This window comes from Leptonychotes weddellii, chromosome 15 (assembly GCF_054177405.1).
Source record: "Leptonychotes weddellii isolate Sample4059 chromosome 15, ASM5417740v2, whole genome shotgun sequence".
NCBI lineage: Eukaryota > Metazoa > Chordata > Mammalia > Carnivora > Phocidae > Leptonychotes > Leptonychotes weddellii.
The window spans coordinates 22,898,026-22,925,129 of NC_138383.1; the positions used below are offsets into that span (position 1 = coordinate 22,898,026).

General features: G+C 60.7%; 1 protein-coding gene across 1 annotated transcript in view; it reads left to right on the forward strand.

The window, feature by feature from the left end:
* The first annotated feature begins 1,558 nt into the window (after positions 1 to 1,558).
* CACNA1G (calcium voltage-gated channel subunit alpha1 G) overlaps positions 1,559 to 27,104 on the forward strand; it is a 61,876-nt gene continuing 36,330 nt past the window's right edge. The window contains exons 1-9 of the mRNA XM_081805971.1: positions 1,559 to 2,267; positions 9,236 to 9,347; positions 9,544 to 9,677; positions 10,084 to 10,181; positions 12,269 to 12,428; positions 13,123 to 13,423; positions 13,593 to 13,685; positions 15,897 to 16,680; positions 18,593 to 18,969. Of these exons, the coding sequence (XP_081662097.1) occupies positions 2,029 to 2,267; positions 9,236 to 9,347; positions 9,544 to 9,677; positions 10,084 to 10,181; positions 12,269 to 12,428; positions 13,123 to 13,423; positions 13,593 to 13,685; positions 15,897 to 16,680; positions 18,593 to 18,969 (2,298 nt within the window). The 5' untranslated portion in view covers positions 1,559 to 2,028. The remainder of the gene's footprint in view (positions 2,268 to 9,235; positions 9,348 to 9,543; positions 9,678 to 10,083; positions 10,182 to 12,268; positions 12,429 to 13,122; positions 13,424 to 13,592; positions 13,686 to 15,896; positions 16,681 to 18,592; positions 18,970 to 27,104) is intronic.

Genomic DNA, 27,104 nt, shown 5'->3' on the forward strand with positions numbered 1-27,104 from the left:
CCCGCGGCGCTCTGCTCCCGGGCACCTGCAGCCTGTGGGGCGGCGGTGGGAGAGGGCTGGAGCTGACTGAGCCCGGGGACTCGGGGAGGTGGGGCGCGGCGAGACCCGGCTGTGCACGTTGCGTGTGCGCTCACGGAGAGCCGCAGACCCTGGAGGACCCGCTCCGGGTAGAGCGGAGGTGTGCGGACAGCCTCCCGGCCATACTGGAACTCCAGAGGGGAAAACTGAGGCACGGAGTGGGGGGAGGGGAGGTTGGTGAGACTTTAAAGCAGGTCAAGACTCAGAAAGCCCAGCTCCGTGCTTCCACCCCCTCTCACACACTCGAGGCCCCCGCAGGTCCCTTCGCGGCAGCCTCTCTCTGCTCCTCAGCTGCTCTGGGGGACCTGGGCCCTGGGACCGGCATGACCTGTCGGAGGCCACGTGTTCAAGCGCGAAGCCCCTGCGGGAGATCCACAGCCTTCAAAGGATCTCTAGGGGCAGAGGGGATGAAGCTCAGGACTGTTGACGTGAGGTCAGGGTCGGCGGGTCAGGGTTAGAAGGTCAGGGTCAAAGTCTCAGAAGTGGACCTGGGAGAGGGGTCTACAAGACCAAGAGGTTGCTGGAAACCACGCCCAGACCTTGCTCGCCCGGGACTTCCCTTCGCTCCGCCCATTTCCCCCAGACCGCCCCCCCCTCCAACCTGAAGCCCTACCCCGGGGACATCCTGCTCCGCTCCTCCCCTTCTTCGGTCCTGCTCCCAGGTTCGACTCCAGGGTGGGCGAGTGATCAGGTGGAGACCCAGGATTTCGCTCTGGGATCCTGGTCACACCCCACAGCCCGGCTGCCAGCCTCTCTTCTTCTCCAGGCCCGCCCAGAGCTGAGCCCCACCCTACGGCTGTGGTCCAATTTTAGGGGTCGTGGACAAAGGATGCCCCGGGGCCCGCAGCGCTATCCCAGGACCCGGCGCCGAATACTCTGATTCCCCGGGGCTCCCTCCAGGGGAGTCCCAGAGACCCCAGCGGCCAATAGGAAAGTGGGTTCGGTGTGGGTAGCCGTCTAATTGGCTCTGGCCTTCGGGAGCGGACCCAGGGGCAAGGGGAGGGGAGAAGGGCGGTCCTGGGCTTCGGGGTGGAAACCGGATTCCAGCTGTGGTTCTCTCCCCCGGCGGCCCCGCCCGCTCTGCCACGGCGGCCCGCCAATGGGCGCGCGGCTCGGGGCCGGCGGCGCGCGGGGATTGGTCGCGAGGCTGGCTGGGGAGAGGCGGGGCCGAGGCTTGAAGTTCGAGTGAGGGATCCAGCTGTGGTGTGCGCCGGGCTCCTCGCCGCCGCTTTCGCTTGCTCGCTCCGCGTCTCGGCCGGAGGAGGAGGCAGTGGCGCCGGCGACAGCTACGGCAGCGGCAGCCACCGCGGCGGCTGCGGCGGCGGCATCTCCGCCTCCACCCCCGCCCGGGACGGCCCCCCACCGTCTCCCCGCCCCTCCCGGACCGTGAGCCCGCCGCGGGGCGGAGGAAGGAGCCGCCCCCCACCCCCTCCAAACCCACCCCCAAAGAGATCCCTCCTCCCCTCCCCCCGCCGCCGCTGGCGCGGAGCCGGGACGATGCTGACCCCTTAGATCCTGCTCCAGCTGCGCCGCGGGAAGAGGGGGCGCCCCTCCCCCGTATCCCCCGCGCTCTGACCCCCTTCTCTCTCCCCCTCTCCCGGCCGCTTCGCCGAAGGTAGCGCCGAATCGGGCGACCGGAGCCTGGGCGCGAAGCGAAGAAGCCGGAACAAAGTGAGGGGGAGCCGGCCGGCTGGCCCGGGGGGCCCCAGGAGCCCTGGGGAAGAGGGACTCGCGCCGGGCGGGGCTTCCCTGCGACCCGGCGCCCCGCGGGCAGCATGCCCCTGCGGGCAGGGGGAGCTGGGCTGAACTGGCCCTCCCGGGGGCTCAGCCTGCGCCCTAGAGCCCCCCAGATGCGCCCCCGCCGGGGCCCCCCGGTGGCGTGAGGACACCTCCTCTGAGGGGCGCCGCTCACCCCTCTCGAGACCGCCCGGGGCCCCGGCTGGCCAGAGGATGGACGAGGAGGATGGAGCGGGCACCGAGGAGTCAGGACAGCCCCGGAGCTTCATGCGGCTCAACGACCTGTCGGGGGCCGGGGGCCGGCCGGGGCCGGGGTCGGCGGAAAAGGACCCGGGCAGCGCGGACTCCGAGGCGGAGGGGCTGCCGTACCCGGCGCTGGCCCCGGTGGTTTTCTTCTACTTGAGCCAGGACAGCCGCCCGCGGAGCTGGTGTCTCCGCACGGTCTGTAACCCATATCCTCCAGGGCACGACGGCCGGGCTGGGGGGTCCGCAGGGGGGCGGGCCGCGCCGGCGGAGGGGACCGAAAGCCAGGTGAGTCGGAGAAGTGAGCCTCGAAGGTGGGCATATGAGAGGGGGGCTGCTAAGGGAGGGAGGGGGCTTCAGAGTGGGAGCAGAGACGCGAGCAGGTTTGTCTGATACCCCAGACGAGCCCCACCTCGGTACACACACCTCAGTCCTCCTTGGGGGGCTGGGATCCAGGCCAGGAAAAGAGAGGAGACGTGCCCCGCTGGTTTGTAGCTGGATGCTCTCCAGATGTGGGCAGGGGAGGGTCGTCATCCTCCAGATGTGGGAAGCTTCGGGAGCCTGGGAGCTCTACTCCGCCCGCCGCCCGTTAGCGAGCTGGGTTGGGTTTCCGAGTTTGGGGGGGTGGGGTGGGGAGGAAGCTGCGGGGACGGGGGAGGGGGGGCTGCGATCTCCTGGGTTTCCCTCCTGCCCCCGCTCCAAAGTTTGAGGTGGATTCTAGGGTCTGATCCCCACCCTCAACCTGGTCCTTGAGGCTGGGGTTTTTACTGACCCAGAGGGAGATGTTGGGGGGCGGGGACCAGGTCCTAACTCCCCCACCCCCACCCGCGGGTTGGAGGCACAACAAGGAGATTCCGGCGGCGGCTGATGTCAGGGGCGCAGAATGAGAACAAGATGTGGTGGTGAAGGGGAAGCTGTCTGCCCCCAGAGCTGGAGTAGAGACCCTTTCAGCTGGAGCCCACTGCCCGGTGCCTCCCTTCTTCCTAATTCTTCATTCAGCGCCGGGTGCTTTGTGTTGGGGTTGGGGAGTTTTGTGCTAGATTTTTGTCTTGTAGAGGGAAAGACTGTGGCGAGAGCTTTGGTCAGCGGGGGATGGGATTAAGCCGGTCCAAGTTATTACCCTGTCACAAATACAGAGTGCTCCCGCTTCTCGGCAGAGCAGGTATGGGAGACCGCAGCCTCCGAGAAAGTACTGGGGGAACAGTGAAGCTGTGAGCTGGTTGGCTAAGGAAGACTCGGGTCCAGCACCCCAGGGTCTACCCCTTGGCTGGGTTTGTGGAATGCAAGCCCCACATTCCGGGGAGATCCATTTGGCACTGCTCTCTCTCCTCCTCCTGGTCTGGAGTGATAAGGGAGACCCCAGCCCCCTCAGCCCCCTGGCCTCTCCCCTTCAGCCCCTAGCACAAAGCGCCGCTTAACTAATGCAGGGCTCCCAGGCTCCGGGTGGGTCCCGTCACTGCCGGAAGGAAAGGAGGGGGGTGCGCTGCCATCCCCAGGCTTGACAGCTTCTCCTGACTCCTTCCTCTCAGCTCAGAGGCTCTTTTGGACCAGGGTGGGAGACCTCAGGTTTCCCTTGTAAACCCTAAGAGCCCAACCAGGACTCTGCTTTGAGGGAGGTGGGGGGAGCTTGGTGCCGCCCTCACTCTCCGCAGCTCTGCTGCGTCTAGTGCGCAAAGCAGGGATGTGAGCTTGGGTCCCCCCAACCCCCACCCTCTGCACCCCGCAGATCTTTAGGAAGCTCCCCCCATTACACCCTCTCTCCATCCCTTACCCCTTCTTCCTTTCTCTCTGAGCTGCAGAAAAAGAGAGGTGGGGGGTCTCAGAGGGCTCTACTCCCCTACTTCCACACCCCTAGCCCCAGGCCCCTTTCTCCCTGGTTGAGATGGACATGGGGAACTAATGTCTGAGAAGATGGGCTCTGGGCTTCCCTCCTCTCTACCCCTAACCACCTACCCTCTCCATGAATGGTGAAAAGCCCCATCCCCCTCCCTTCCTCCTCGGGAGTCCAGAAAGATAGAAAGGTAGAAAGATCTTCTCTCCCCTTTCCCTCCCCCTCTAAAACAACCAGACCTCTCAGCCAGCATCTCCCCACCTGCCCTATCTCCAGGTGCTAGTGGACAGTCTGGGGGGCAGATTCCTTCCTTGAGGGGCTCTGGGAGGGAGCAAGTGGAGAGGGCTGGAATGAGGAAAGAGAGGTGGGACCCCAGTGCTCCTCTTGAGGATGGAGGAGCAGGCTTACATCTGGGGTGGTGGGAGTCTGGGGTGTGGGGCATTGGCATCACTAGGTCTAAGTCACTAAGCCTGGGTTGGCTGAGGATGGGTTGAGAACAGTTCCTTGGCCAAGGGGCTGCCTAAGCTGTGCCCCACGAATCCCATCGCCCCTGAGCATCAAGGGAAACCTGTATTGTCATTGCCAGAGGGGCCCTGAGCTGACTCTTGGACTTCAGTCTTTCCCTTTCTCTCTTTTTGGTATCAGTGAAGCTTCCCATGGCTCCCCAAGGTTCTCTGCACCTCTGGGTCTGAGGGACATAGGGACACCTCCCCCAATAACTGAAGCTAGTTGGATTTTTGTTGGCATTTTTCTCAGTCCCTCCTCCTTTAGCCGCTAACACACCCGGTTTCCTAGAGAGGAGATCTAGACCCAGGTAGGAAGTAGTGTGCTTGTGTGGGGGGAGGAGGGGGGGGAAGGGAGGGCAGCAAAAGGAAGAGAGGCTCCGAAGTGCATGTGCTGGTACTGGGAAGACCAGGGGTACTCACATCAGTAGGGCCCCCCTCCTCCCCGGTTATAGGGGAGCGAGTTGGACTTTCCAGTATGTGTTTCTTGAAGTGTGAGGGAGCGCTTGGCCCCTCCCGGGAAGGAGATCCTGAGCATTCCCTCTCTGGCTGTTGTGTCACATCTGGAAGTTTGTGTAGGAGTTTCTCCAAGCTCAGAGCCCAGCACAGCTTTTTCTCATTTGGAAATCACAGGCTGGCATTTGGGATGCCGAGAGGGGGAGTGGGAGGGGGGCCAGAGGGGGAGAAGGGAGCCTGCCAGGAGTAGGGGGAGGAGAAGGGGGAGGCCCGAAAGGCAGGAGCCCTAATGGCTTCCAGAAGTGAGTGTGAGCGTGTGACTGCATCACTGTGTGTGCGTCTGGAGGGGAGGGGGCACCAGGAATTTCTGGAGTTTTCCTTGCCACTGTCCCAGTGCCCCAAGTTTGCCTGTTTCTCTTACCTAGGGACAAATCTCCATTTTGGTCCTCAGAGGAAATGGGAGGGGGTGTTCTTCCTGTCTCCTCACCAATTCCCTCCTCTCATTTTAAAACCCAAGACTCTCCAGAGGGGATTCTGGGGAGGGGGGCTGGGGAATTGAACAGGACTGGGGGAGCAGAGCACCTTCTGGCACTCCTTCTGCCCCAGGCCCACCTTCCGGCTGGGTCACACACCCACTCTACCCCGCGGAACTGTTGGGGGGCTCCCCATCACCCATACTGCCAACTGGAGCCATTCCTGGGATTACCCCCGCCACTCAACACCCCCTCACCTCTCACTCGCTCCCGCCCCAGCCCTCACCCCACCCTGCCTGCCTCAGCCAGGGTGGCGACAGACACAACTGCTCACACGTGTGTGTGCGCGCGCGCGCACTCACTCACTCACACACACACAGAGTCACAGACATTTGAATCAGATTTCTGGCCTATTTCCCCTTCCAAAGATTCCAACAGGCCGGCTCTCTTGTGTCTCTGGGTCTCACGTCTCTGTCTCTGGGTGGGGCCGGCTGCCTTTCTTCAGGCTTCAGTTTTCAGTTCAGCTGGAAACCTCTCTCCCCACACGCCCACAGGCTGGAGCAGAGGAGACCACTGGGAAACAGGCTGTGGGAGTGGGGGCTTGGCTGGGGGAATCCCCCTTTCCGTCTCCCCATTGCCGGCCACACTGCTGAGCCCCTATATTCCACCCCACCCCTGGAACGCTGAATCCCCCCGCATAGATGCCAGCCTCTCCGTGGGGTGGGCGAGACAAGGATCCCACCTTCCCAACTCATAGTAGGAGGCCAGGATTCCTGGGTCCAAGCCCATTTCCTCCTCAGTGCTCCTCAGTCTCAGATTTCCAGGCTCCAGTTGGGGAGCGGGGCAGCTGGGTGGCTTGCTTCTGTTCTCAGTCACGCCTGAGCCCCCGTGCCCCTAGAGGTGCCCCAGGCCTCCTCCCTCCTCTCCCCACCTCCCTCTCCCTTACAGCTGCCAGGCTGGGCAAGGGCTCTAGATAAAGCCCCGCGGAGAGGACTCGGTTGTACAGAGAACATGCTCTAGTTCTCTCTCCTGGAGGGAGAAGAGGAGGAGGGATGGAAGTGGGTTTCTTCGCCCTGCCATTTCCTTTTTCTCTGCTTTTGATGGTGGGTTGTGGGGAGAAGAAAGAGCCTCCCCTCTCCTACCCACCTCCCCCTTTGGGATCCACTCCAGCCCGGACAGTTGCCATAGCAACAGTAGACATGTGACTGCACAGGTCTCTCATAGTCACTATGGCAACCAGTGTCCCCCGTTCCCTTGGTTGCCATGGGGATTTGTCACATGGTTTCCCCCCAACCTGATAACCTGTGGGTCTCCTGCTTTCCCTTCCCTGCATGAGGACAAGACAGCAGTCTGGTGAAGGGGAGTTCATGTGTGAGGGGGTCCCTTTAATTGCCATAGCAACAAATCCACACCACCTGGTGACAAATCCTCCTGTTGTTATGGCAACAGAGGAACATCACACGGTGACATAAGGCCATGTTCCCAAGGAAACGAGCCCTACCCTGAGAAGGGTGAAAGACCCCCATCCTCATTAATTATTTCTCAATTCAGATTGTCCCAAATTTCCCTGTGCCTTAGTGTCTTCCCTGTCCATTGAAGTTTACCTGTAGGGAAAGGGGAAAGGTAGAGAGCGGATAGAACGTACCTGGGAGTGCACTAAAGTGCCAAGGGGGCCCCTTGAGAAGGGGTTTCCGTGGTTAAGAGCTGGAGATGGGGTTTGGAGGCAGAATCTAGCTATAAGAGGCCCCCATGTGAGCACGTAGAAGCTGAGGACAGAAGGAGTCCCGGCTCCTCTGTGGTGTCACTTCTGCCCCTCCCCTCCATAGTTATCAGTTGATCACTGTTGGGGCAAACAAGGCAGGAAAACATGAATGGGGAGATACACTGGCTTCTAAGCAGGGAGATTGATGATTGATCAGTTCATTTGTTCATTCGTTTCCCGCACGTATTGATCATCTGCTACATGCCAGGCACCACTGTCAGCTTTGTAGGGGATGCGGAGTGTCTCAGAGTGTCCCTGCCTCAGCGAGGGAGATGAGACCAGTGCACACAGATGGCATGACGGAATCACTGCTGTTCGAGGGGTCCAAACAGGTGTTCCGGGAGCCCCTCTTCCCAAGAGAACTGCCCACGGTCCCCCTTGCAGCGATATCTGCTCACGTGGGTCCCTTCCCTCCAGAGGAGAGGAGGGGGCTAGCTTGGGAAAGCAGACCAAGCCTTGAGGGTAATTGTGTCCTTCCCTTTCCAGAGAATCACCCCGAGGGATCTCCCTTCCCATCTTCCTTTTTCCAGGGTGACCCCTGGCTGACCCCCCTTCTGGGGAGACATCCACTGGGCTCAGGCTCCACTCTGGAAAATAGCTACATGGAAACAGAGCACTCTCTTTATTTCCCCCTTTCATTTACTTACCCCAAAAACCTAGAACTATTTTTTTTTTTACTCTTATTCTTGTGAGGAAGAGGCGGAGGCATGGGAAATTGCAGTACCTTGGCCTGTTTGGGTGCCTGTCGGTGGGAAGGGAGGTGAGGGCAAAGGGCCTAGGTGGCAGAGAGGCCTGGGAAGGGATTGAGGGCGTCCTGAGCTGCAGGGTGGCCTGAGGTTCAAGACAGAGACGGGGGGAGGGGGTGGCTGAGACCAGCTGGGAGGAAGGTCCTGGGGTCCCCAGACAGAGCCTTCTCACTCCAGAAGTGAGGTTGTGACAGGAAGATTCCGCCTGCTCTAGGCCCTCTGCGCCCCACACTCTGGCTTGGCGGGTCGTGTCATGGGCTGCCGGGACACCCTCCCCACCTTCATCCCTGAGGCCCCTCCTTTGCCCAGTCTCCACTTTCTGCTCCCTTCTGTCCTCTTTGTTCTCCCCACCCCGTATTTTCTTTGAGAAAAAAAGAATGCTAGGTCACTTATCTGTGAGTCCAGCGTCCAGAACCTTCTAAGGTCCAGTGGCCACTTTGTACATTCTCCTGTTGATGGGCTGGAAGTGAGCCCCTTAATAAAATCCACTACGTGGAAAGACTCGGGGTCTGTGTGTGCAGAGTACTGTCTACTCTGCGTGGGCTGGGGACTCATATCTAGCCCAGGGCAGTGGGTCCTCATTATTTAAATGTGGGAGTGTGCCTGGAGGCCATCTGAGGGCTCCGAGAGGCCAGGGGGCGGGTGGGTGGTGGCAGCGTCTGGCCCCGGTACTGGGGTGAAGGAGAGCTACCGCCGTGGACCCTCTTGCCCGCTTCTGCCCGTCCGCCTGGTGCCAGGGCGCCCTGACGGCCCTCCCCTGCGCGCCAGAGCCACTGCAGAAAGAACTGTCCCAGATCAGGAGCTTGGACGCCTCGGTCTCCTCCCGGCTTCTCCCATGACCTTCAGTGCAGCGCTTTGGCTCTCCCGGGCCTCAGTGTGCTTGGGTTCCGGGGAAGAACGTGATCTACGCCGGAGAGCTCGCGGGGCTGTTGTGAGCATCAGATGTGGCATGGCGTGAAAGCGCTTGGTAAACTGTAAGGCAGGCATAATCCGACTTTAGGTTTGTGTCACACATTCACTACATTCTCTCATTTGCTTCTCACATCTTCCCTGTGAGGTAGGGAGCATAGGATTCAGATTCAGCAGCACACTCCTGGTGTCTGGCATTTCCGCCGGCACGATTGATTTTATCCCCCAAATGGCTTGTGCAAATTGTCAGGGTATTTGTGCCTTTTCCTACCTTACAGCTGAGGAGGCTGGGCCCGGAGAGGGGTTGGGCCAAGGTGGGCCTGGGCCTGGGCCGGGCTCGCTCAGACACTTGGGCCTGCCCTTTGCACCTGGCCCTGTCTCAGATGGGGGTGGGGGAAGGACAAGAAGCAGGAGGTGCGGGGGGGGGGCGGTGCAGGGGGGCACGGGCATGGCTCCAGCCCTGGCCAGCAGTTTCCTTGACGCCCCCCCCCGGATACCTGGTTTGAGCGCATCAGCATGTTGGTCATCCTTCTCAACTGTGTGACCCTGGGCATGTTCCGGCCATGTGAGGACATCGCCTGTGACTCCCAGCGCTGCCGGATCCTGCAGGTGTGTGTGTGCACATGTGTGTGTGTGTGTGTGTGTGTGTGTGTGTGTGTGTGTGTGGCGGAGTGTGGGGGTGGGCAGCTCCTGAGCTGAGTAAGTGCAGACACCGTCTCTGGGGGAGGCCCTGACCTCGATGGTGGGGAGGGAGTGGGGGGGTGTCCTCCCCCCCAGTTTCAAAAGCCTCTCGTCCCCATATCAGGCCTTTGATGACTTCATCTTTGCCTTCTTCGCGGTGGAGATGGTGGTGAAGATGGTGGCCTTGGGCATCTTCGGGAAAAAGTGTTACCTGGGAGACACTTGGAACCGGCTTGACTTCTTCATCGTCATTGCAGGGTGAGTGCAGGGGCTAGAGGTGGGAGAGCAACAACCAGATCAGTGCCCACCCCAGGGCCCAGGGTTCTAGGCCCCAGCACTGCCGCCCCCCACCCCCGCCCCTGTGCCCAGCCCACTTCTGGCCATGCTTTCTCCCTGGCTGTCCACTCCGGGTCCGAGGCTGTCCTGCCTGGAACGCTCAAGTCCCTGCATCCACACCATCCTCTGTTCATTCCCCGATGGGGATCTGTCCTTGGCTTGGGGGTGGCCTTGCCCCCAGGGAGCCGGCTCTTCGGGGTCCCTTGGTGGAGGAGTGGGAGGAGTCAGAGGTTTGCTGCCCCACTGCAGCAGGATTCCTCATTGACCTCTTTTGACCCCCACGGCGGCCTCAGACTCAAAGGGCCTCCCTTTGGGCCCCTCCCTGCAGGATGCTGGAGTATTCGCTGGACCTGCAGAACGTCAGCTTCTCAGCTGTCAGGACAGTCCGTGTGCTGCGACCGCTCAGGGCCATTAACCGGGTGCCCAGTGAGTGATCCCTTGGCCCTCAGCCCCTGGACGGAGAGCCCCCAGAGGAAATATGGAAATCCCAGATCCCACCCCTACCACTTGACCACTCACCGGCCTCATCGGGGCCTGGCAGTCCGAGGCAGACCTCATCACAGAGGGGCTCAGTGGGGAGCCAGGGCCACTGGAGCTAAGTGGAGCCCCCCCCCCACCTGCCTGTGGCCCTGTGAGTCACCTGGAAAGACCGTCCCCCTTATTTTAGCCTGATTTGGGGTCAGAGTCTCAGACATGTGTCAGATGACCCCTTCCCTTCACCTAGAAGACCGCTCCCTGCAGGGGGATAGGGGTGAGTGGGAACAGGGTAGAGAAGCTGGTAGGCCAGGAGGGGTGGGTACAACGTGGAATGGCCTTTTCTACCTAGAACAGCCTCTCACGCAGTCGGGCTCTTGTCGGCGAGACCATACTAGCCACACTGAGCATGACTTGTCTCCAGACAAGGCCACTCCATGTCTCACCCTCCACCTGTATCCCCTTCCTCCTTCCTACCCCCTTCCAACCTGCTGCCGCAACTGACTGCGGGACCATTATCTAAATTAAACCGCATTGGTTTCCTGAGCCAGCCAAGCTTTGGCAGCTCCAGCTCCCCCTACATCCTGCCCCCCCAACACTTGCTCCGGCCCCCTTGACAAGTCCCCAAACTACAGAGACTGCAAATGGTCTCCACTGCAGTCCCGGGAGTTGGGGGGGCCGGGCCATGTTTCTGGGGCTCTGTGCCTGATGTAGCGGCAGCCCCCCGTGCTGTGCGTGCGTGCGTGTGTGTGCGTGTGTGTGTGCGCGTGTGTATGAGATGCAGCTGCCTTTGGGTGGGCAGAGCTGCTCAGTGTGTCCTCCGGGCTTTGGGGCATTAGTGCTAACAGGAGCTGCAGACGAGGGGCATGCATGCTCTCGCCTCCCCTCCCACCCCAGGTGATGGTTGGCAGATTTATAGGCCTCTGTCTAACCACCAGGGTAATTCCCTTAATGCAAACCCCGAGGAATTGATCTCAGTTGGAGCACTGAGGAGCTGAAGGAGGATGGGGCTGGAGGAGGGGGTGAAGGACTGAGTGAGCAGGCCGGGCTGGAAAGCCCAGGCAGGATGGCTGCAGGCACCAGGAGGGTTAATTAGCTGCTGCTTAGACGCTTTTGCCCTGGAGGGGCAGGGGACCATGAGTGGCACTTCAGGGGTCAAGACCAGCCATTAGAGGTCTGTGTGCTTAACAAGGGCTTGGTGGCCTGGGGGTGGCTCAGACCACGTGGGGTGATGGGGTCCTGGGCCTGGAGTGAGGAGGGAGGGCAGTATCTCCAACAGGGCTTGGCGGGGAGGGGCTGTGGTGGCTTTCCCTGCAGAGGGACTTGTTAATGGAGAAGATGGACTTATGTCTCCTCGCCCCCAATGTGGGGATCTGCATCAACAGAGAATGGACTCGGCAGGGGGCTCAGAACCATAGTGAAGCTCAGGGCATCTGGACCCTTGCTGAGGGTCTGGCTCTCAAAATGAGATTCCTTCTTTGCTGACATTCCTCCTGGAGTTCTCTGCCTCAGTTTCCCCAATGACTGCAATGGTGCTATCTGATGACTTAGAAAGGTCAGGTGATTGTGTCGGGTGAGAGAAGGAGGTAGGAAGCGAGTGTGTGTGTGTGTGGGGGGGGGGGAGGTGGGATCCAGAAGCAGAATGCTGGGCAGCTCTATGATACTGGCCAAGTCATGTCGGTCCTCTGAGCCTCCTCGAGCCTCATCTGTAAACCGAGATGATGTGGGGAGTTAGGTGGGGTGCAGTGCAGGAGACGGGAGCTTTGGAAACCTTGATCACTCTGGCTCATCCTTGGTGGTACCGTGCGCTGATTAATATGGATGGGCCAAGAGGGATAGTGGGCAGGGGCTAGGGACTGCCAGGCCTGCCTGTGGAGTTAGAGGTGTCTGTTGGTCTCCCCTCCAGCTTGAGCCGGGCGTCTCAGCCCCGGAAACCCCCGGAAACCCCGATGGGCCCCCTCTGGGAGCGTTGCCAGGCTTGTGGCAGCCAGCCTAGCCCGGCCAGCCTGGCGCCCCCAGCGTGGCTTCTGCCCCCACAGGCATGCGCATCCTTGTCACGCTGCTGCTGGACACACTGCCCATGCTGGGCAACGTCCTGCTGCTCTGCTTCTTCGTCTTCTTCATCTTCGGCATCGTTGGCGTCCAGCTGTGGGCAGGGCTGCTTCGTAACCGATGCTTCCTGCCGGAGAATTTCAGCCTGTGAGTGTCGCCCAGGATGGCGGTGACCCGGGAGTATTTGTGGGGCTGGGGGGCATTTGGAAATAGCAAAGGGTGGTCCTGTTTTTCACGAGGTCTAGGGGACCACTCCCGGCATTTGGTTGGGGGGCGGGGGAGAGATGGTAAACATCCTGACATGACAGTCCCGCAAACACAGAATTGTGCCACCCAGACTCCCTGGCATTCAGTGTTGAGAAACACTGCACGACCTCTTGTTCCTTCCACCTCAGTCCCTGTTGCCGTTGACATGGCTGTTTTCACATCGGTGACATGTCTGGTTCTCAAACTCGGCTACACACTGGAGTCAACTGGGGAATTAAAAACAAATTCCCGAGGCCCGGGTCCCCTACAGGCTCTGATTTCATCGGCCTGGGGGTCAGCATGGCCTTGGGGAGCTTACAAGCTCCGCCGTGAGCCTGATGTGCAGCCACGTTAGAAAACTATCACCCTGGGACATAACCTTCCCTCGCCCCCACCCTGGAATGTCACACTCGGTCCGCACACTCCTGGTGCCCGCCAACCCACACCCACAAATCCCCGCCCCCGCCCGATGCGTGCCCGACTCTCGTCCCTGCCCTGCTCACCCTGCAGGTCTCACTGCACCCATGCAGCTCATCCTTCCTGGGACCTCTCCCCGGAGACCCCTGCTCCCAGCTCCTCCCTGTCCCCCCTGCAGCCCCCTGAGCGTGGACCTGGAGCGCTATTACCAGACGGAGAACGAGGACGAGAACCCCTTCATCTGCTCCCAGCCGCGGGAGAACGGCATGCGCTCGTGCAGGAGCGTGCCCACACTGCGCGGCGAGGGCGGCGGCGGCCCCCCCTGCGGCCTGGACTACGAGGCCTATAACAGCTCCAGCAACACCACCTGCGTCAACTGGAACCAGTACTACACCAACTGCTCCGCAGGGGAGCACAACCCCTTCAAGGGCGCCATCAACTTCGACAACATCGGCTATGCCTGGATTGCCATCTTCCAGGTGGGACAGCCGGGTACTGAGACGTTCCCCAGGACACAAGCGCCAGGACGCAGTCCGGCCTCGGAGCGGTCGTCCTCAGGGCTGGGAGGGGGCCGGGGCCTCTGAGGAGACCGCAGGAGGCTTTAGGGGGGCCCCCCCGGGTCAGCCTGTCCCTCTGCACCCTCCCCAGGTCATCACGCTGGAGGGCTGGGTCGACATCATGTACTTTGTGATGGATGCTCATTCCTTCTACAATTTCATCTACTTCATCCTCCTCATCATCGTGAGTGATTCCTTGGGCCCCTGTGGGCAGGGGGATCCCGGGGAAACAGGTGGGGAGAATCCAGAGAGGGACTAGCTTGGTCTCAGGGACAGGTCCCACAGAGACTCAGGCAGAGAGGGCACCAGTCGTGAGGAGTCAGGAGGAAATCCAAGGTCGAGGCTTGGTTTTCTCACTTAGTACCTTGGGCAAGTCATTCCCCATGAGCCCTCCAGCCCCACCCCAGGCCTCTGCTTCTTCATCAGTAAAATGGGTGATTCTCAACCCAGGGGGCATTTGGAAATAGCAGAGGGTGGTCCTGTTTTTCACGAGGTCTAGGGGACCACTCCCGGCATTTGGTTGGGGGGCGGGGGAGAGATGGTAAACATCCTGACATGACAGTCCCGCAAACACAGAATTGTGCCACCCAGACTCCCTGGCATTCAGTGTTGAGAAACACTGCACGACCTCTTGTTCCTTCCAGCTCAGAAGCTCCAAGGCTTCACGAGGGCAGAAGACAGAGGCGAGAGAAGCAATGTTTAATAGTTGTCATCCTTACCATTCCTAGTTCATAATTGAACGGCTACTACTTACAGCTAATATTTATTGAGCACTTACGATGCACCAGTCCTGCTCTCAGCACTTTTTATGTGCTGGTGCCTTTAATCCTCACCACGATCGCATCATCATCTCCATTTTACCGAGAGGAAACCCACGTTTCCTCGTTTGTCCGACCCCGTCATGGGCTCCGTGTGTGCCGTGGATTGGCCTGGCCGGGCAGGCGTTGTTGTTGATGTGCGCTGTGACATCTTCTGCCTGCTTAGTCCTCACAGTCCCCTGGGCGGTGGGGCAGGCCAGCAGGGAAGTGGCCCCATCTCCTAAAGGAGAACTCTGAGCTTCAGAGGGTCCGGTCACTGGGCTGAGGAAGTGGCCGGGGCCGAGAATTCCAACCCCAGGCTATGCGCTCCAAGTCCAGCCCTTCTCCAGGTCACCAAGAGGCCAGTGACAGAGCCAGAGAGAGGGACAGATATTGAGAGAGAGAGAGATTAAGACAGGGGTTAAGATCTACTCGGGACCTAGGGCAAACTCCGGAGAGAGGTGGAGACAGACAAAGGCCGCTCTTGGCGAGAGGCAGAGGGTGGGTCCTCGGAAAGAACCAGTCCTCCAGGCCACCCCCTCCTGCCCCTGCATGTGGAAGCGGGTCAGGTTTGGGACCTGTTCCCGTCCCCCACCATCACCTGGGGGGTGGCAAAGTCAGCATCTCTGGGAAGCACGGTCTTTTCAGTATGCTTCTCTCCCTGGGCTTGGAGGAGGGGAAGGAAGCAGACAGGGTGGTAAGGGGCCTAGTTTCCACCCACACACCCCGTGAAAAATCTTCCAAACAGCTCTCTGGAATCATATTAGTGAAGCTAATTATCATAATTACTAGGACACAATCTAGAAAAAAAATCTGCTTTGTCACCATAAATATTCATTTCCTTCATTCTGGTTTGTTGTCCCAGTGATGGCCATCCGGGAGTTCTGGAGAAACTGAGGCACGGGGACAGGGATGAGGGAGTATGGGCAAGTCAGGGCGGCAGCTTGGCTAGTCTGTAGGGATCGGGGTTCAGCCCATCACCTGGCTTGGGGAGGGGAGAGGCGCAGGGAAAGAAGATACAGAAGGCCAACAATCAGGAGGATAGTGAGGCCCCATGGCTGAGGGTCTCACCCCAGGGCGTGCAGCTAGAAGTGGGACTAAATGCAGAGGTCTTGGGAACGGTGTTTTTGCCAAGACCTCGAAGGCTCAACCCAACGTGAGAACCCCATGTCCCCAAGATTGCACTCATCTCTACAGCCTTCTCCGCTCCTAACGGGAACTGGGTAGGGGTGCTCAGAATCTCCATGGCTGGCCATGGTCAGGGGCAGGGAATCTGGGAGAAATCCTTGCAGGATACCATCGCGATCAATAACAATGCCTCGGAATTCCATAGAGCTTGGTTCAAGTCTCAGCTTCGTGTGCGTTAGCTGAATGATCTTGGGCAAATGCCTTGACCTCTCTGAGCCCGTTTCCTCACCTGTCGGACAGAGGCTATAAAAGTAGCACCTCTTGAGACTGTCACGAGGATAAAATGAGATCATGCTTGGACAGTAACTGAGCCCAGCGCCTGGCGTGTAGGACGTGCTGGGGATGCGGTGCCTCGCCTTGCGGTTCCCTTTTCTTCAGGACATCTCCTCTTGCTCTCCCCACCCCAACAGGTGGGCTCCTTCTTCATGATCAACCTGTGCCTGGTGGTGATCGCCACGCAGTTCTCAGAGACCAAGCAGCGGGAAAGCCAGCTGATGCGGGAGCAGCGCGTGCGGTTCCTGTCCAATGCGAGCACCCTGGCCAGTTTCTCCGAGCCAGGCAGCTGCTACGAGGAGCTGCTCAAGTACCTGGTGTACATCCTCCGGAAGGCGGCCCGCAGGCTGGCCCAGGTCTCCCGGGCGGTAGGCGTGCGGGCCGGCCTGCTGAGCAGCCCAGTGGCCCGTGCAGGCCAGGAGCCCCAGCCCGGCGGGAGCTGCTCTCGCTCCCACCGCCGTCCATCCGTCCACCACCTGGTGCACCATCACCACCATCACCATCACCACTACCACCTGGGCAATGGGACACTGCGGGCCCCCCGGGCCAGCCCGGAGATTCAGGACCGGGATGCCAGTGGGTCCCGCCGGCTCATGCTGCCACCGCCCTCGACGCCCGCCCTCTCCGGGGGCCCTCCGGGGGGCGCAGAGTCTGTGCACAGCTTCTACCATGCCGACTGCCACCTGGAGCCAGTCCGCTGCCAGGCACCCCCTCCCAGGTCACCATCTGAGGCCTCGGGCAGGACTGTGGGCAGCGGGAAGGTGTACCCCACTGTGCACACCAGCCCTCCCCCAGAGATGCTGAAGGAGAAGGCACTAGTGGAGGTGGCCCCCACCTCTGGACCCCCCACGCTCACCAGCCTCAACATCCCGCCCGGGCCCTACAGCTCCATGCACAAGCTGCTGGAGACACAGAGCACAGGTGAGAACTCTGGGGAGGGGGGGCATGCTGGGGCCCTGGCCTAGGGGCCAGGCGGTATCCCAGAGAGGACGGGGGGCCCCTGATTCCCATTCTGCCACTCGAGGCCTTGGGACCTTCAATCGGTCCCGCCGCTTCTTTGAGCCCTGAGTTTCTCATCCCTTCAAGTGGGAATCTTAATTCTTGCGTTGTAATGAGAATAATAACTATCGTGGGGTGAGCACCTGCTATATGCTCTGCTCTATGCTGTTTGCAAGAAGACCTAACAGTTGTTGACCAACTATTCTGTGCCTGTCGCGTGCTTTGCAGGCGGAATCCCATTGGATCCTCTCAACAGTTTAGATGATAAGCTTTCTTACCGTCCCCGTTGTACCGGCGAGAAAAAGGAGGCCTGGAGAGGTTGCTTGACTTGCCGGCTCAAGGTTAAGCCCCTGGTTAGGTGTGAACTCAGGGCCATCTGGCTCCGAGGCCCCGAGGGGAAATGGTGTGTGACCATGGCCAGCCTCGCGCCCCACACTAAGGAGACTCTTGTGAACATGAGTTCCATTGGCTCCCCACGGGGAGACTGGGGGCCTAGAGCAGCAAGTCCTCAGGGGGCTGCTAGTTTGGTGGGAGGAACACCCGGTGTCACAGGGGAAGTGAGACACTCGCTGCCTGTGGGTGTCCTCCCTACCCCCCGTCAGACAAGGGCGGCGAGCCCTCCCCCGAAGACAGACTCACTGTAGCCGAAGCCCAGGGTTTCAGGAAGGATGTGGCACGTGGGAGCAGCGGGATATGTGTAGGATGTCATGTGGGAACGTGGGCCGGGACAGGAAGGTGCCGTCACAGAACGCCCTGGGAAGGGCTCCCGCGCCCGCTTTCTGGCCACCCTGCCGTGGAATGGAAGCCAGTCATGCACACACATGTTTCAGTCCCCTCCTGTGTAGAAGGCAGGGCTGGGGCCGTGGTCATTGCCGGCGAGCCCTCCCGTGTGCGGTCAGAAGGAGAAACCTTGTTGGGTGCTTCCCGGGGCCCGGGCCCTGAGCAAGATGCCTGCACCTCACCCGACGTGCTTTCCCGGGAGCTCTCTGAGCCTCCCTCCAGCGCTCAGACTCTAGGATCCAAGCCAGATTTCAATGGCCATGGTGTCTTGGGATAGGTCACTGTGTGCATGAGTGTGTGCGGCCTGGGGTGTGCACGAAGGTGTCCGGGGTGTGTCCGGGTGCACGTGCACGCACATGTTTCGTGTTCATGTGTGTATGTGCACACATGTGTCTGATAGGTGCAGCTGCGTGTGTGTGCACGCTGGGGTGGTGCTCTGGTCCGTACGCACGCCCACGTGTGCCCAGGCCTGGCACATGTGCATTATATAACGTGCACGTGTCTGTGCACACGCGTGTTTGGCTGTGGAGGTCTGAGTGGTTTGCAAATGGTACGTATATGTGCGTAGTACATGTGTGCGTGCAAGTGTGTGTTCACTGCACGTGTGTATGTGCCTGGGTGTGGATGTACATGAGCACACATCTGTGCGTGTGTGTGTGTGTGTGTGTGTCTTAAGGATCCCTTGGGAAATGCTCCTCACAGCAGCGTTGGTGCGGGGCTGGCTTTCCTGGGAAGGAGAGCTGGTCTAGGCTCCTTGCTAAGGGCTCCTCGGACAGGGGAGCTGCCCAGGACCTCAGGGGACATCAAGGCCACCTGCCAAACCCTAGGACCCCTGGCAGTGACTGTCAGTGGAACGCTATTGGCATTTGGGGCCATTCTGTTGCTCGGGACTGCCCATGCTGCAGGGCATTCAGTGCCCCTGGCCTGCTAAGTGCCTCACACCCCGTCATTGAAAGAAACCCACACTCCCCCACTCATTTTATAGATACTTTGAGGGAAGGGCCGCCCCAAGTAAGAAACCTTGGAGCCTCCAACCTCTCCCCTCCTGTCCTAGGCACCTGCCAAAGCTCTTGCAAGATCTCCAGCCCTTGCCTGAAGGCAGAGAGTGGAGCCCGTGGCCCAGACAGCTGCCCCTACTGCGCCCGGGCAGGGGTAGGGCAGGGGGAGCTCGCCGGCCATGAGATGCCTGACTCAGACAGCGAGGCGGTGTATGAGCTCACTCAAGACGCCCAGCACGGTGATCCCCGGGACCCCCACGACCGGCACCGACGGAGCCTGGGGCTAGAAGTGGAGCCCAACTCCATGCTGGCCTTCTGGAGACTGATCTGTGACACTTTCCGGAAGATTGTGGACAGCAAGTACTTTGGCCGGGGAATCATGATTGCTATCCTGGTCAACACGCTCAGCATGGGCATCGAGTACCACGAACAGGTAGGGGCGTGTGCAAGGGCACAGTCCCTGGGGCTGGGGACCCTCTGCCTTCTTGCCCTCCCACCCCCGTTTCCAGTTTCTTCTGCATGCCGCTAGCCTGATGGCAGCGAGGAGGACAGGAGGGAGACGCAACAATGTGTGGGGACTCTGGAGGGTGAAAACCAGTGAGTGTCACTCAGTCTCTGTGTATGGAGCTTGCCCAAGGCAGCTGGGAAGGCTTCTCAGAGGAGGTGGGCTTTGAAGGATGAGTGAGTGGTGAGCATCAGGCGTGGATAGGGCCTTTCTGGAGGGACAAGTCATTGGAAGAGATTCGGGTCTTTGGAGAAGACACAGAGGGGAGAGAAAGTATTGGGGGATCCCCCCAGCCCAGCCCTGGGCCCCCCCAGCCTTTACGTGATTCGGTAATTGGAGGTGTGGCTGACTGGAGCAGGGTAGGAGCGAGGAGGAGAGGGTTGGTGGCTGCGCCTGGGTGCAGCTGAGGCCTGTCCGGTAGGGAGGGAGGCCATCTGCTCCCAGCCTCCATTCCGGGAGCCTTGCTGTGAGTGGGGCGGCTGGGTGGATGAGAACGCCCAGCATGGTGAAGAGACTTGAAACCATCGCGTTTGAGGAATCGTTCTAAGAACTGGGATGCTTAGTCAGGAGAAGAGGAGGCTCAGCGGGGACAGGCGAGCTGTCTTCAAATACTTGAAGGGCTGTCATGTGGAAGAGGGAGCAGGCTTGTTGTGTGGGGCCAAAGGCTGCAAGCAATGGGATCTGGGCTGAGCGGGAGGAGGCTGTCCTCACTCCTGGAGCTGTCTGAGGACGCGAAGGGTGGCCTGGGGACCCCACTGCCCCCAGTCCCCCAAACTGATTGGGGGTGAGAGCAGGCCCCATGGGGCCTCCCAACAGGGTTCCTTCCAGAAGGTAGCCGCTTGCCCCGGGTTGGTCTTCTAGGTCACCCCCTTGGCTGATTCTTGGAAAAGCGGGGAGGGGGGTGTAGTCAGGAGGCGCTGCCACCACAGACCGTTCTGTGTTCTTTCCTGGGGGTTCCTGCCTCCCTGAGGCTCAGGCAGGGGACCGGGCTGCCAGAACCTGAGCTCTCCTGGTAGAGGGCTGAGCTGATGCACTTCCCCAGCCCCTGGTGGGACGGTGATGCGGAGGAGCTGGGGGGAAGGGGCTGGCCATAGTGGCAAGGTGGTCCTCGTCGGGGTGGGGCGGGGGGGAAGGGGCTGGGGCGAGGCTGGGGAGCATAGTTCCAAGCCAGGCCTGGAACTGATGTGAGATGTTCACTTTTCAGGGGGATCAGAGCCCCCTCCCCCACCCCGCTGACCTCTGTGCCTTTCATGTCGTGCGCACTCAGCTGCCCTGTCCAGCCAGATGCACCCCAGCCCCGGCCCCTCCTCCGTCACCATCACCCCATGTTAGCACACCTTCCTCTCGCCTCCACGCCCTCCCCCACCAGGTGACTCTGCCCTATTCCCTCTTCTTGGAGCTGAGGCGCAGGGAGGGGGCAGGACAGCAGCTGCGGGGCCCGCAGGTGGGGAGTATGGCACTGCGGTGAGCGTGTTGGGTCTGGGCGCCTGGGGCGTGGGCGTGTGCGCCTCCTGCGGAGAGGTGCGCCACTCTGCCAGGCTGGTGGGGGCAGCCTGCTCCGCTGCGGGGACCCAGGCAGTGGCACCTCTAACCTCCCATCACCCTGAACATGAGCCTCCTCTCCCTCGGCCCGTTCTGGCCCAGGTCAGATGCCCCTCCCCCCGGAGGGGCTGCACCCCGCAATCTGCCCTGGCGGAGGCTGCTGGTGGAGGCTTCGGCTGTGCTGGGAAGAAGCTGAGTCACGGAGACTGAGGGCCGCTGAGGCGGCAGCAAGAAGCCTTTCAGTTAGACGTCAAGAAGGACACCCCCTTGGGGAGGAAGTAAAGGGGATCGGTCAGGGCTGCCTGCAGCGTCCCCTGGCCCAAGTTCCTGAGGAAAGCAGGGGACACCGGCCACCAAACCCTCAGCAGCAGGGAGTCCCCACTCCGTGGTGCTACGGTGTCTGCTCCAGGGGGGAGTTTGTCCCAGTCCCTGGTGGCTGCAGGCCCCGCAGGGCTGAGTGGGAGTCCCCAGCAGGCCGGCAAGTGACTGACTGCCGCCCGGCAGCCTCAGGGGCCAGGGGTGCTAAGAAGTCCCAGAAGCAGCCGTGGCCCTGTGCTCGCAGGCACTGCGGCGTGAACGTCCTGCCATCTGCGCCTTGGAATCTGAGCAGGCTGAGGCGGGCAGGCCGGGGAGTGCGGAGATGCGGGCGCCGAGACACAGAGACACAGAGGGGGAGACGGAGGCGCAGAGGGAGAGGGAGACCAGGAGACGGGGTCCCAGAGGGCGAGGCGAGGACCTTGAGAGAGGCGGGCATAAAGACAGGAGGACAGAGATGCAGGGACAGGAGGGACAGAGATAGGGCGGGGGAGATGGAGACAGATGGAGGCATAGAGATGGAGGGGTGACAGAGACAGAGAGATGCGGAAAGGGAGCTGAAGACAGAGAATGAGACCCAGATGCAGATGAGGACATGCAGGGCAGGGCTGGGGACACAGGCTTGGATGGGGCCTCCCAGACAGGGGAGGGGGAGCCAGGGGAGGAAGAGAGCTCGGGGAGACCCGAGGGAGAGCGGCCCGTCATGCCGACAGGTGAGGAGTTGTCCCCACAGCGCCCTGAACGAGGAGATGGTATCCATCGATCCTGGTGCTGTGTCCTTCCCAGCAAGGAGCCCAGCCCTCTTTCCTGCCCCTTGCTGCTGCCCTACCAGGCCTGTCCTCTTCCACTGTCACCTACCTTACCCCTCAGTTTCCCTGCCGGGGATGGTGACACCCCTCCTGCCCCTCTCTACCAGCAGAGGAAGCCCCCATCTTGTCGTACCCCGCCCTACCCCAGGTAGGTCCCGTGCTGTCCACACCCCTTAACCCACTGGCTGGTGAGAACTGGCAGGACTGTTCCTCCCAGAAAGACTAATGAGGAGGACAAGGACAGGACACTGAGGAGGGAGCAAACCTGAGGATGTGTGACTTGAGGACGGAGGTGTGATCTGATGGAGGGCAAGCACATGTGTGCCCCCCATCCGTGAGGGGGCAGAACATGGAGCAAGGAACCTACTGTAATTTAGCCATCCCTCTCTCTCTCTCACCTTCCGTCCATCCATCCATCCATCATCCATTCATCCCGCACACATTTCCTGCACATCAGAGTTGGGGGAAAACATCCTGATTTGTAGTGTTTATAGTGTTTGCCAATTACCATGGTGTAAACGCTGTCGTCAAGCTAGCAACGTGATGTCACTGAATGTGCGGTTGGGAAGAGACATGTGCACACACCTGGCCTAGGACACTGTGTTCTTCCTTTCAGAGAGGTCACCAACAAGTGGACGGTAACATTTATTTGATGCGGTAGGCCCTCAGAGAGGGATGTGCGGAGTAGTCCGGGATCCAGCCTGTGGGGAAGGGATTCCAGGAGAGCCCCACGCAGGACGTGATCTGGGAGTTGAGTCTGAAGGAAGAGTGAGGTGTAGCTAGGGAAGGGTGGGGTGGAGGGCACAATATGGGGGAGGGTCAAAGGCACCAACCACCGGACACCCAAACTGAGAGATTTGTAAGGAGTTCCGAATGAGTGGGGCACTGGGTGGGGGCTGGGATGGACAAATAAGAGACCAGTTTGGAAAAAAATTCAGGGCCAGGTCCTGAGAGGCGCAGGAAGGAGTCTGGATTTTTTCCCGAAGGCGATAGGTTCCCCAAAGAGGTTTTAAGCAGGTCAGTGATACGAGCAGGTTTGTGTTCTATCAAAAGTCCTCTGGAGCCAAGGAGGGGAGGCGGGAAGCAGGGAGGCCAACAGGAGGGTTGCTGCAGTGGTCCCACAGCTCCCACATCTCTGTCCCTGGAAGTGGAGGGAAGAGGGCCGGGGAGAGCTGCCAGGTGGCTGGATCTGCAGGACTCCACACCAGTTGGAGATGTGGGGGAAGGAAGCAACAAGGACGAGACCAGGTTCCTGCTTGGGGTGGGAGCACTGGGCCTTGAGCAGATTGGGGCTGCAGGATGTTTGAGACAGGGCACCTGTGGGTCATCCCGGGCCATAGCTAGCCGGTTGCTGGAGCTCAGAAGAGAGGCTGCCTCTGCCCGGGTCTGCCCTGGGGCCAGGTAGCTCCAGGAGGAAAGGGATTGCGGGGAGAGGGTCCTGGGGACACAGGGGCTTCCTAATCACCCCCTTCCTGGCTCCGGGGTGCTGAGGACAGAGGCTAACTTCATCTTCTAGAAGAGGGACAACAGAGAGAGGTGGAGGGAGGGCATGTGGCCCAGCGGTCTTCTGGGCTGCTGATGAGAGAGAGGCAGGGTCCCGAGTGGACTGCTGCTCAGGCCAGCAGAGGACAGGGCAGGTGATGATTCTGCTCGTTGCTCAGACTCTGGACCCATCCTGTCCAGGGAGGGTTTCTATTTATAAGTGAGTGAGGTCAGCTGTTCAAGGCGGGGGAAGCTGGGGGTGGAGTGGGGTGGGGGGTGGGGGAGAATCCAGATGTGGCAGGTCTTACCTTTAAGGGCCCTCACAGACTCCTTTGGGATCCTGCTGAAAACTGGGGGCTCTCTCCCCAGAAAACACACACAGGAACGGACACCCCACATGCGGCCTTTGAGGACAAGGGTTTATGGACACCTCCCGCCCCAAGCCTATCTCCTGGGCCTTCCAGGAGTTCTTGTTCTCCAGACAGAGGAGCCCTGGCTCAGGCACTGATGCTGTGGCCAAGCAGGACATTGGGGGAAGATCCTTCTAGAGCTGCCCTGGCCCCAGATTTCCAAAGTCTCTGCAGATGTAGGGGGGGGAATGGGTGCTGATTTGGAGCTGGCTGGCTAACGGGGTGCTCACATCCCCGCGGGCGTCCTCTGGTTCTAGGCTCCTCCTGTTCAGCCAACAGCTTTTCCTATGCAGAGCGCGCTAGAAGAGAATAACAGAATGGCAGGGGCGGGGGACGGAGCCAGAAGCACCGGAGAAATGTAGGTTCTAGCTGAAAAGTTCTGCTTCATGGACAGTTATGCCAAATGTCTTAAGGGAGGCTCCTGGGGGACAGAAGAGAGAGGCTCACACCCAGGTGGGGGCTTGAAAGGGCTTCGCAAAGGAGGCGGCTTTTGAGAGGGTCCTTGAAAGATAGGTGGGATTGGCAGCTGGGGCAAGGGGCCAAGAGGTCTCGGTGGAAGGATGAAGGGGAATTCGGGCAGCATGCCTGGAAGGGCATGGGGGGGACATGGGACACTGTGAAGGACAGTCTTTGCCTCCCCCACCCCCCCCGGCGGTGTCTAAGCAGGAGCGATGTGAGTCCAGCAGTGTCGAAGGAAGCCTGAGATTCCAGTGGGTGAGGGTTCGGTTGAGGGAGGGGCCCAGAGGCTATTTCTGTCCTTCAGATCAGAGGCTGTGAGGGCCCCGAGTGTGGTGGTGGTGGAAAGAACAGGGGTGGGCGCAGCAATTCTATTGGCAGGGTCTGTGGGCCCGGCACCTGCTGTTGGGATGAGGGCCCACACGAATCCTAGATAACGCCCGGATTCCAAGACAGAATTCTGGAGGGTGACGGAGCTGGCCGTCGGGGAAGGGTCAGGTTTGGAAGAGGGGGTGAGACGGTTTGTCTTGGACACGGGCCATCTGCGGAAGGCTATCAGGCAGGTTGGCTCTCTGGGTGAGGAGCCAAGGCTCGGAGGGAGAGTGTTTAGTGTCGTCCACACCCCAGTGACAGCTGTGGGGTGGGAGTCAGGGAGCTGGGGCACAAGGGGAGGGAGCGGGTCTGAGCTCAGGGGGGAAGGCAGCGGGAGAGGAACCCTAGCCAGGCCCGGGGTGGTGCCCACACAGGTCAGGGAAGTCAAGGGCACTGGGGGGGGGTGGCAGGCCCCAGGCTCAGGGGCTGCCCTGGCCTCGGCAAAGAGGGGGGCTTGGAAGAAAGTCTGGAGAGAGCTGGGGTGCTGGGGCCCGGGATTTGGGGGGACTGGGCCTACACTCACAGGGAGGGTTCTGCTCTGAGGCCAGGAAAGGAGATTGGAGGAGTGAGGGAAACAGGGATGAGTGATGGATGGGCTGGGGCCCGGGGCCCGGGGGAGTGGGGTGTGTGTGGAGGGAGATGGAGGTGCAGGTGGAGGAGGGGAGGAGAGAGTAGGCTGCAGGTCGCAGAGCTGTTCGTGGGGAGGGCAGTGGAGCCCCCTGCAAGGGGGGCCAGGTTGGGAGTGGGGACAAGGCCGAGGGCAGGGAGATGGGGAGGGTCTGGAGCAGCTCCCTCTGGGGAGAGGGGGAGCCCCAGCAGCAGAGGGTGGTGAGGGAAGGTGGAGAGCTGCCCCGAGGCCCCCAGTTGGCCTTGCCTTGTCCAAAGCAACGCTCCACCATTCCTCAGCTGCGGCAAAGGCCCAGCGGCTAGGGACTTATCTGGGCTGGGGCGGGAGGGCAGCCTTGCGGTGGCCCACCATGGGCTCCAGGCCGAGAGGTGGTTCTGGCAGGGGAGGGGCAGGGGCCCCAGCTCCAGAGGTCGAAGTCGCGGGGGCTTCAGGCTGGCTGTCTCCCAGCTGAGTGAGCGCTGGGGGTGCGTTGTGTAGTCTGCCTGTGTGTTTACTTGGGGCGGCTTTGAGGAGCCTGACAGGAGATTGTGGGAAGGGGCTAAAGACACCCCTGGTTAGGGAGCGCTGGGCCCCAGGGGGCATGAGGGGCTGGAAGGAGATCTCGCCCTTGCTCCGAAGAGCGAGGCCATGATCTGTATGGGGAAGCCTGTGGGCTTTCCTTGAAACCACCTGCCCCCCAGGTGTCTCCTGACTGCCCTTGGAGGAGGAGGAGGAGGAGGAGGAGGAGGGGGGAAGAGGTCCCAGTGACCCTTACCCCATCGCTGTGGCCCGGCCTGGACCTCCCCTCCGGGGTGTGACGGTGCAGCAGGCAAGACTGTCAAAAGCCGAGGTGAAGTGAACCAAGGAGTCAGAATTGGGCAGCAGAGATTTCCAGGTCAGCAGAGCTGTGGGAGCTGAGGAGAAGAGGGGGCAGGGCTGGGGTGACCCGTACGAGCCTCTGCTCCGTGGTCGCCCGGCTCGTCCACCCCTCTCGCCTTCCCTGTGTGCCGGAGCCAGCTCCCAGGCCTCCTGCCTGGACCACTGCAGTCTGCCCCTAGTCGGTCTCCAACTCGCCGTCTCTCCATGCCATCAGCATGCTGCACTGCAGTCAGATGAATCTTAATACGCCGCTCTGCACATCTCTTCCCGAGCCCCAGAAGCCCCAGGAGCGGCATTGTGAGCAGAGGCAAGTCCAGCCCGGGTGGTGGAGCGGAGTCAAGGCCATCCTGCCTGGGCCCTGCCCACCTTGCAGCCGTGTCCCCCATGGACCCCTCCTACCCTCTGACCTGAGAGAACCACTGGATTCTTGGTCCCCGTGCATTCCTTCCTCTGCACCTCTGCCCATGCTGCCCTCCACGGGGGATGCCCTCCACGGGGCTCTTCTCCTCACTGACACTGGTCTCAGCTGGCTTTGAGCTCCTGGGGTGCTCCCGGGGTTTGCCCCAGCGTGGTGCTTGGTGCAGCCTTGCAGGTGTTCCGCCTGCCACGTGTACGGTCCGCTTCCACTGTCAGTGCCCATGGGGCTGCCGAGCATGGTTCTTGGCTGGGTGTTTTCATGGTCTTTAACTGCTGTGTTCTGCAGAGCAGCCTGGCCATGAGGTGATGCTACCCTGTTTAGCAGAAGAGGCCACTGGGGATCAGAGAGGTTAAGGGACCTGCCCAAGGTCACACAGGTAGAGAGTCTCAGAGTTGGCAGGCCTCCCACACTCTGGTTTAACCCCACGCTTTGATCGCCAGGGTGCTGTGCACAGTGGGCCCGTTAAGGGTTGGTCGTTGGAGGGGCGATGGGTTTCAGGGGAGTCCTGGTGCTGAGAAGTCTGGAGCAGCTTATGGGGGGCTACAGTTGCTCCAAGGTGACAGGCTGAGGGGAGGGGGAGTGTTGGGAGATGGGGCATTTACAGTTAGCATCCTCCCAGAGAAGAGCCTGGGTCCCCCAGGTGGGAGAAGCTCAGGGGTCTTGACGTCTGTGAACAGAAGGGAGGATACGGTCCAGACCTGAGAAGGGACTTGCTGGCTGCCCGAGCGAGTCAGAGAGGGGGCTGGTGCCCAGCTGTCGGGTCTGTGTGCAGC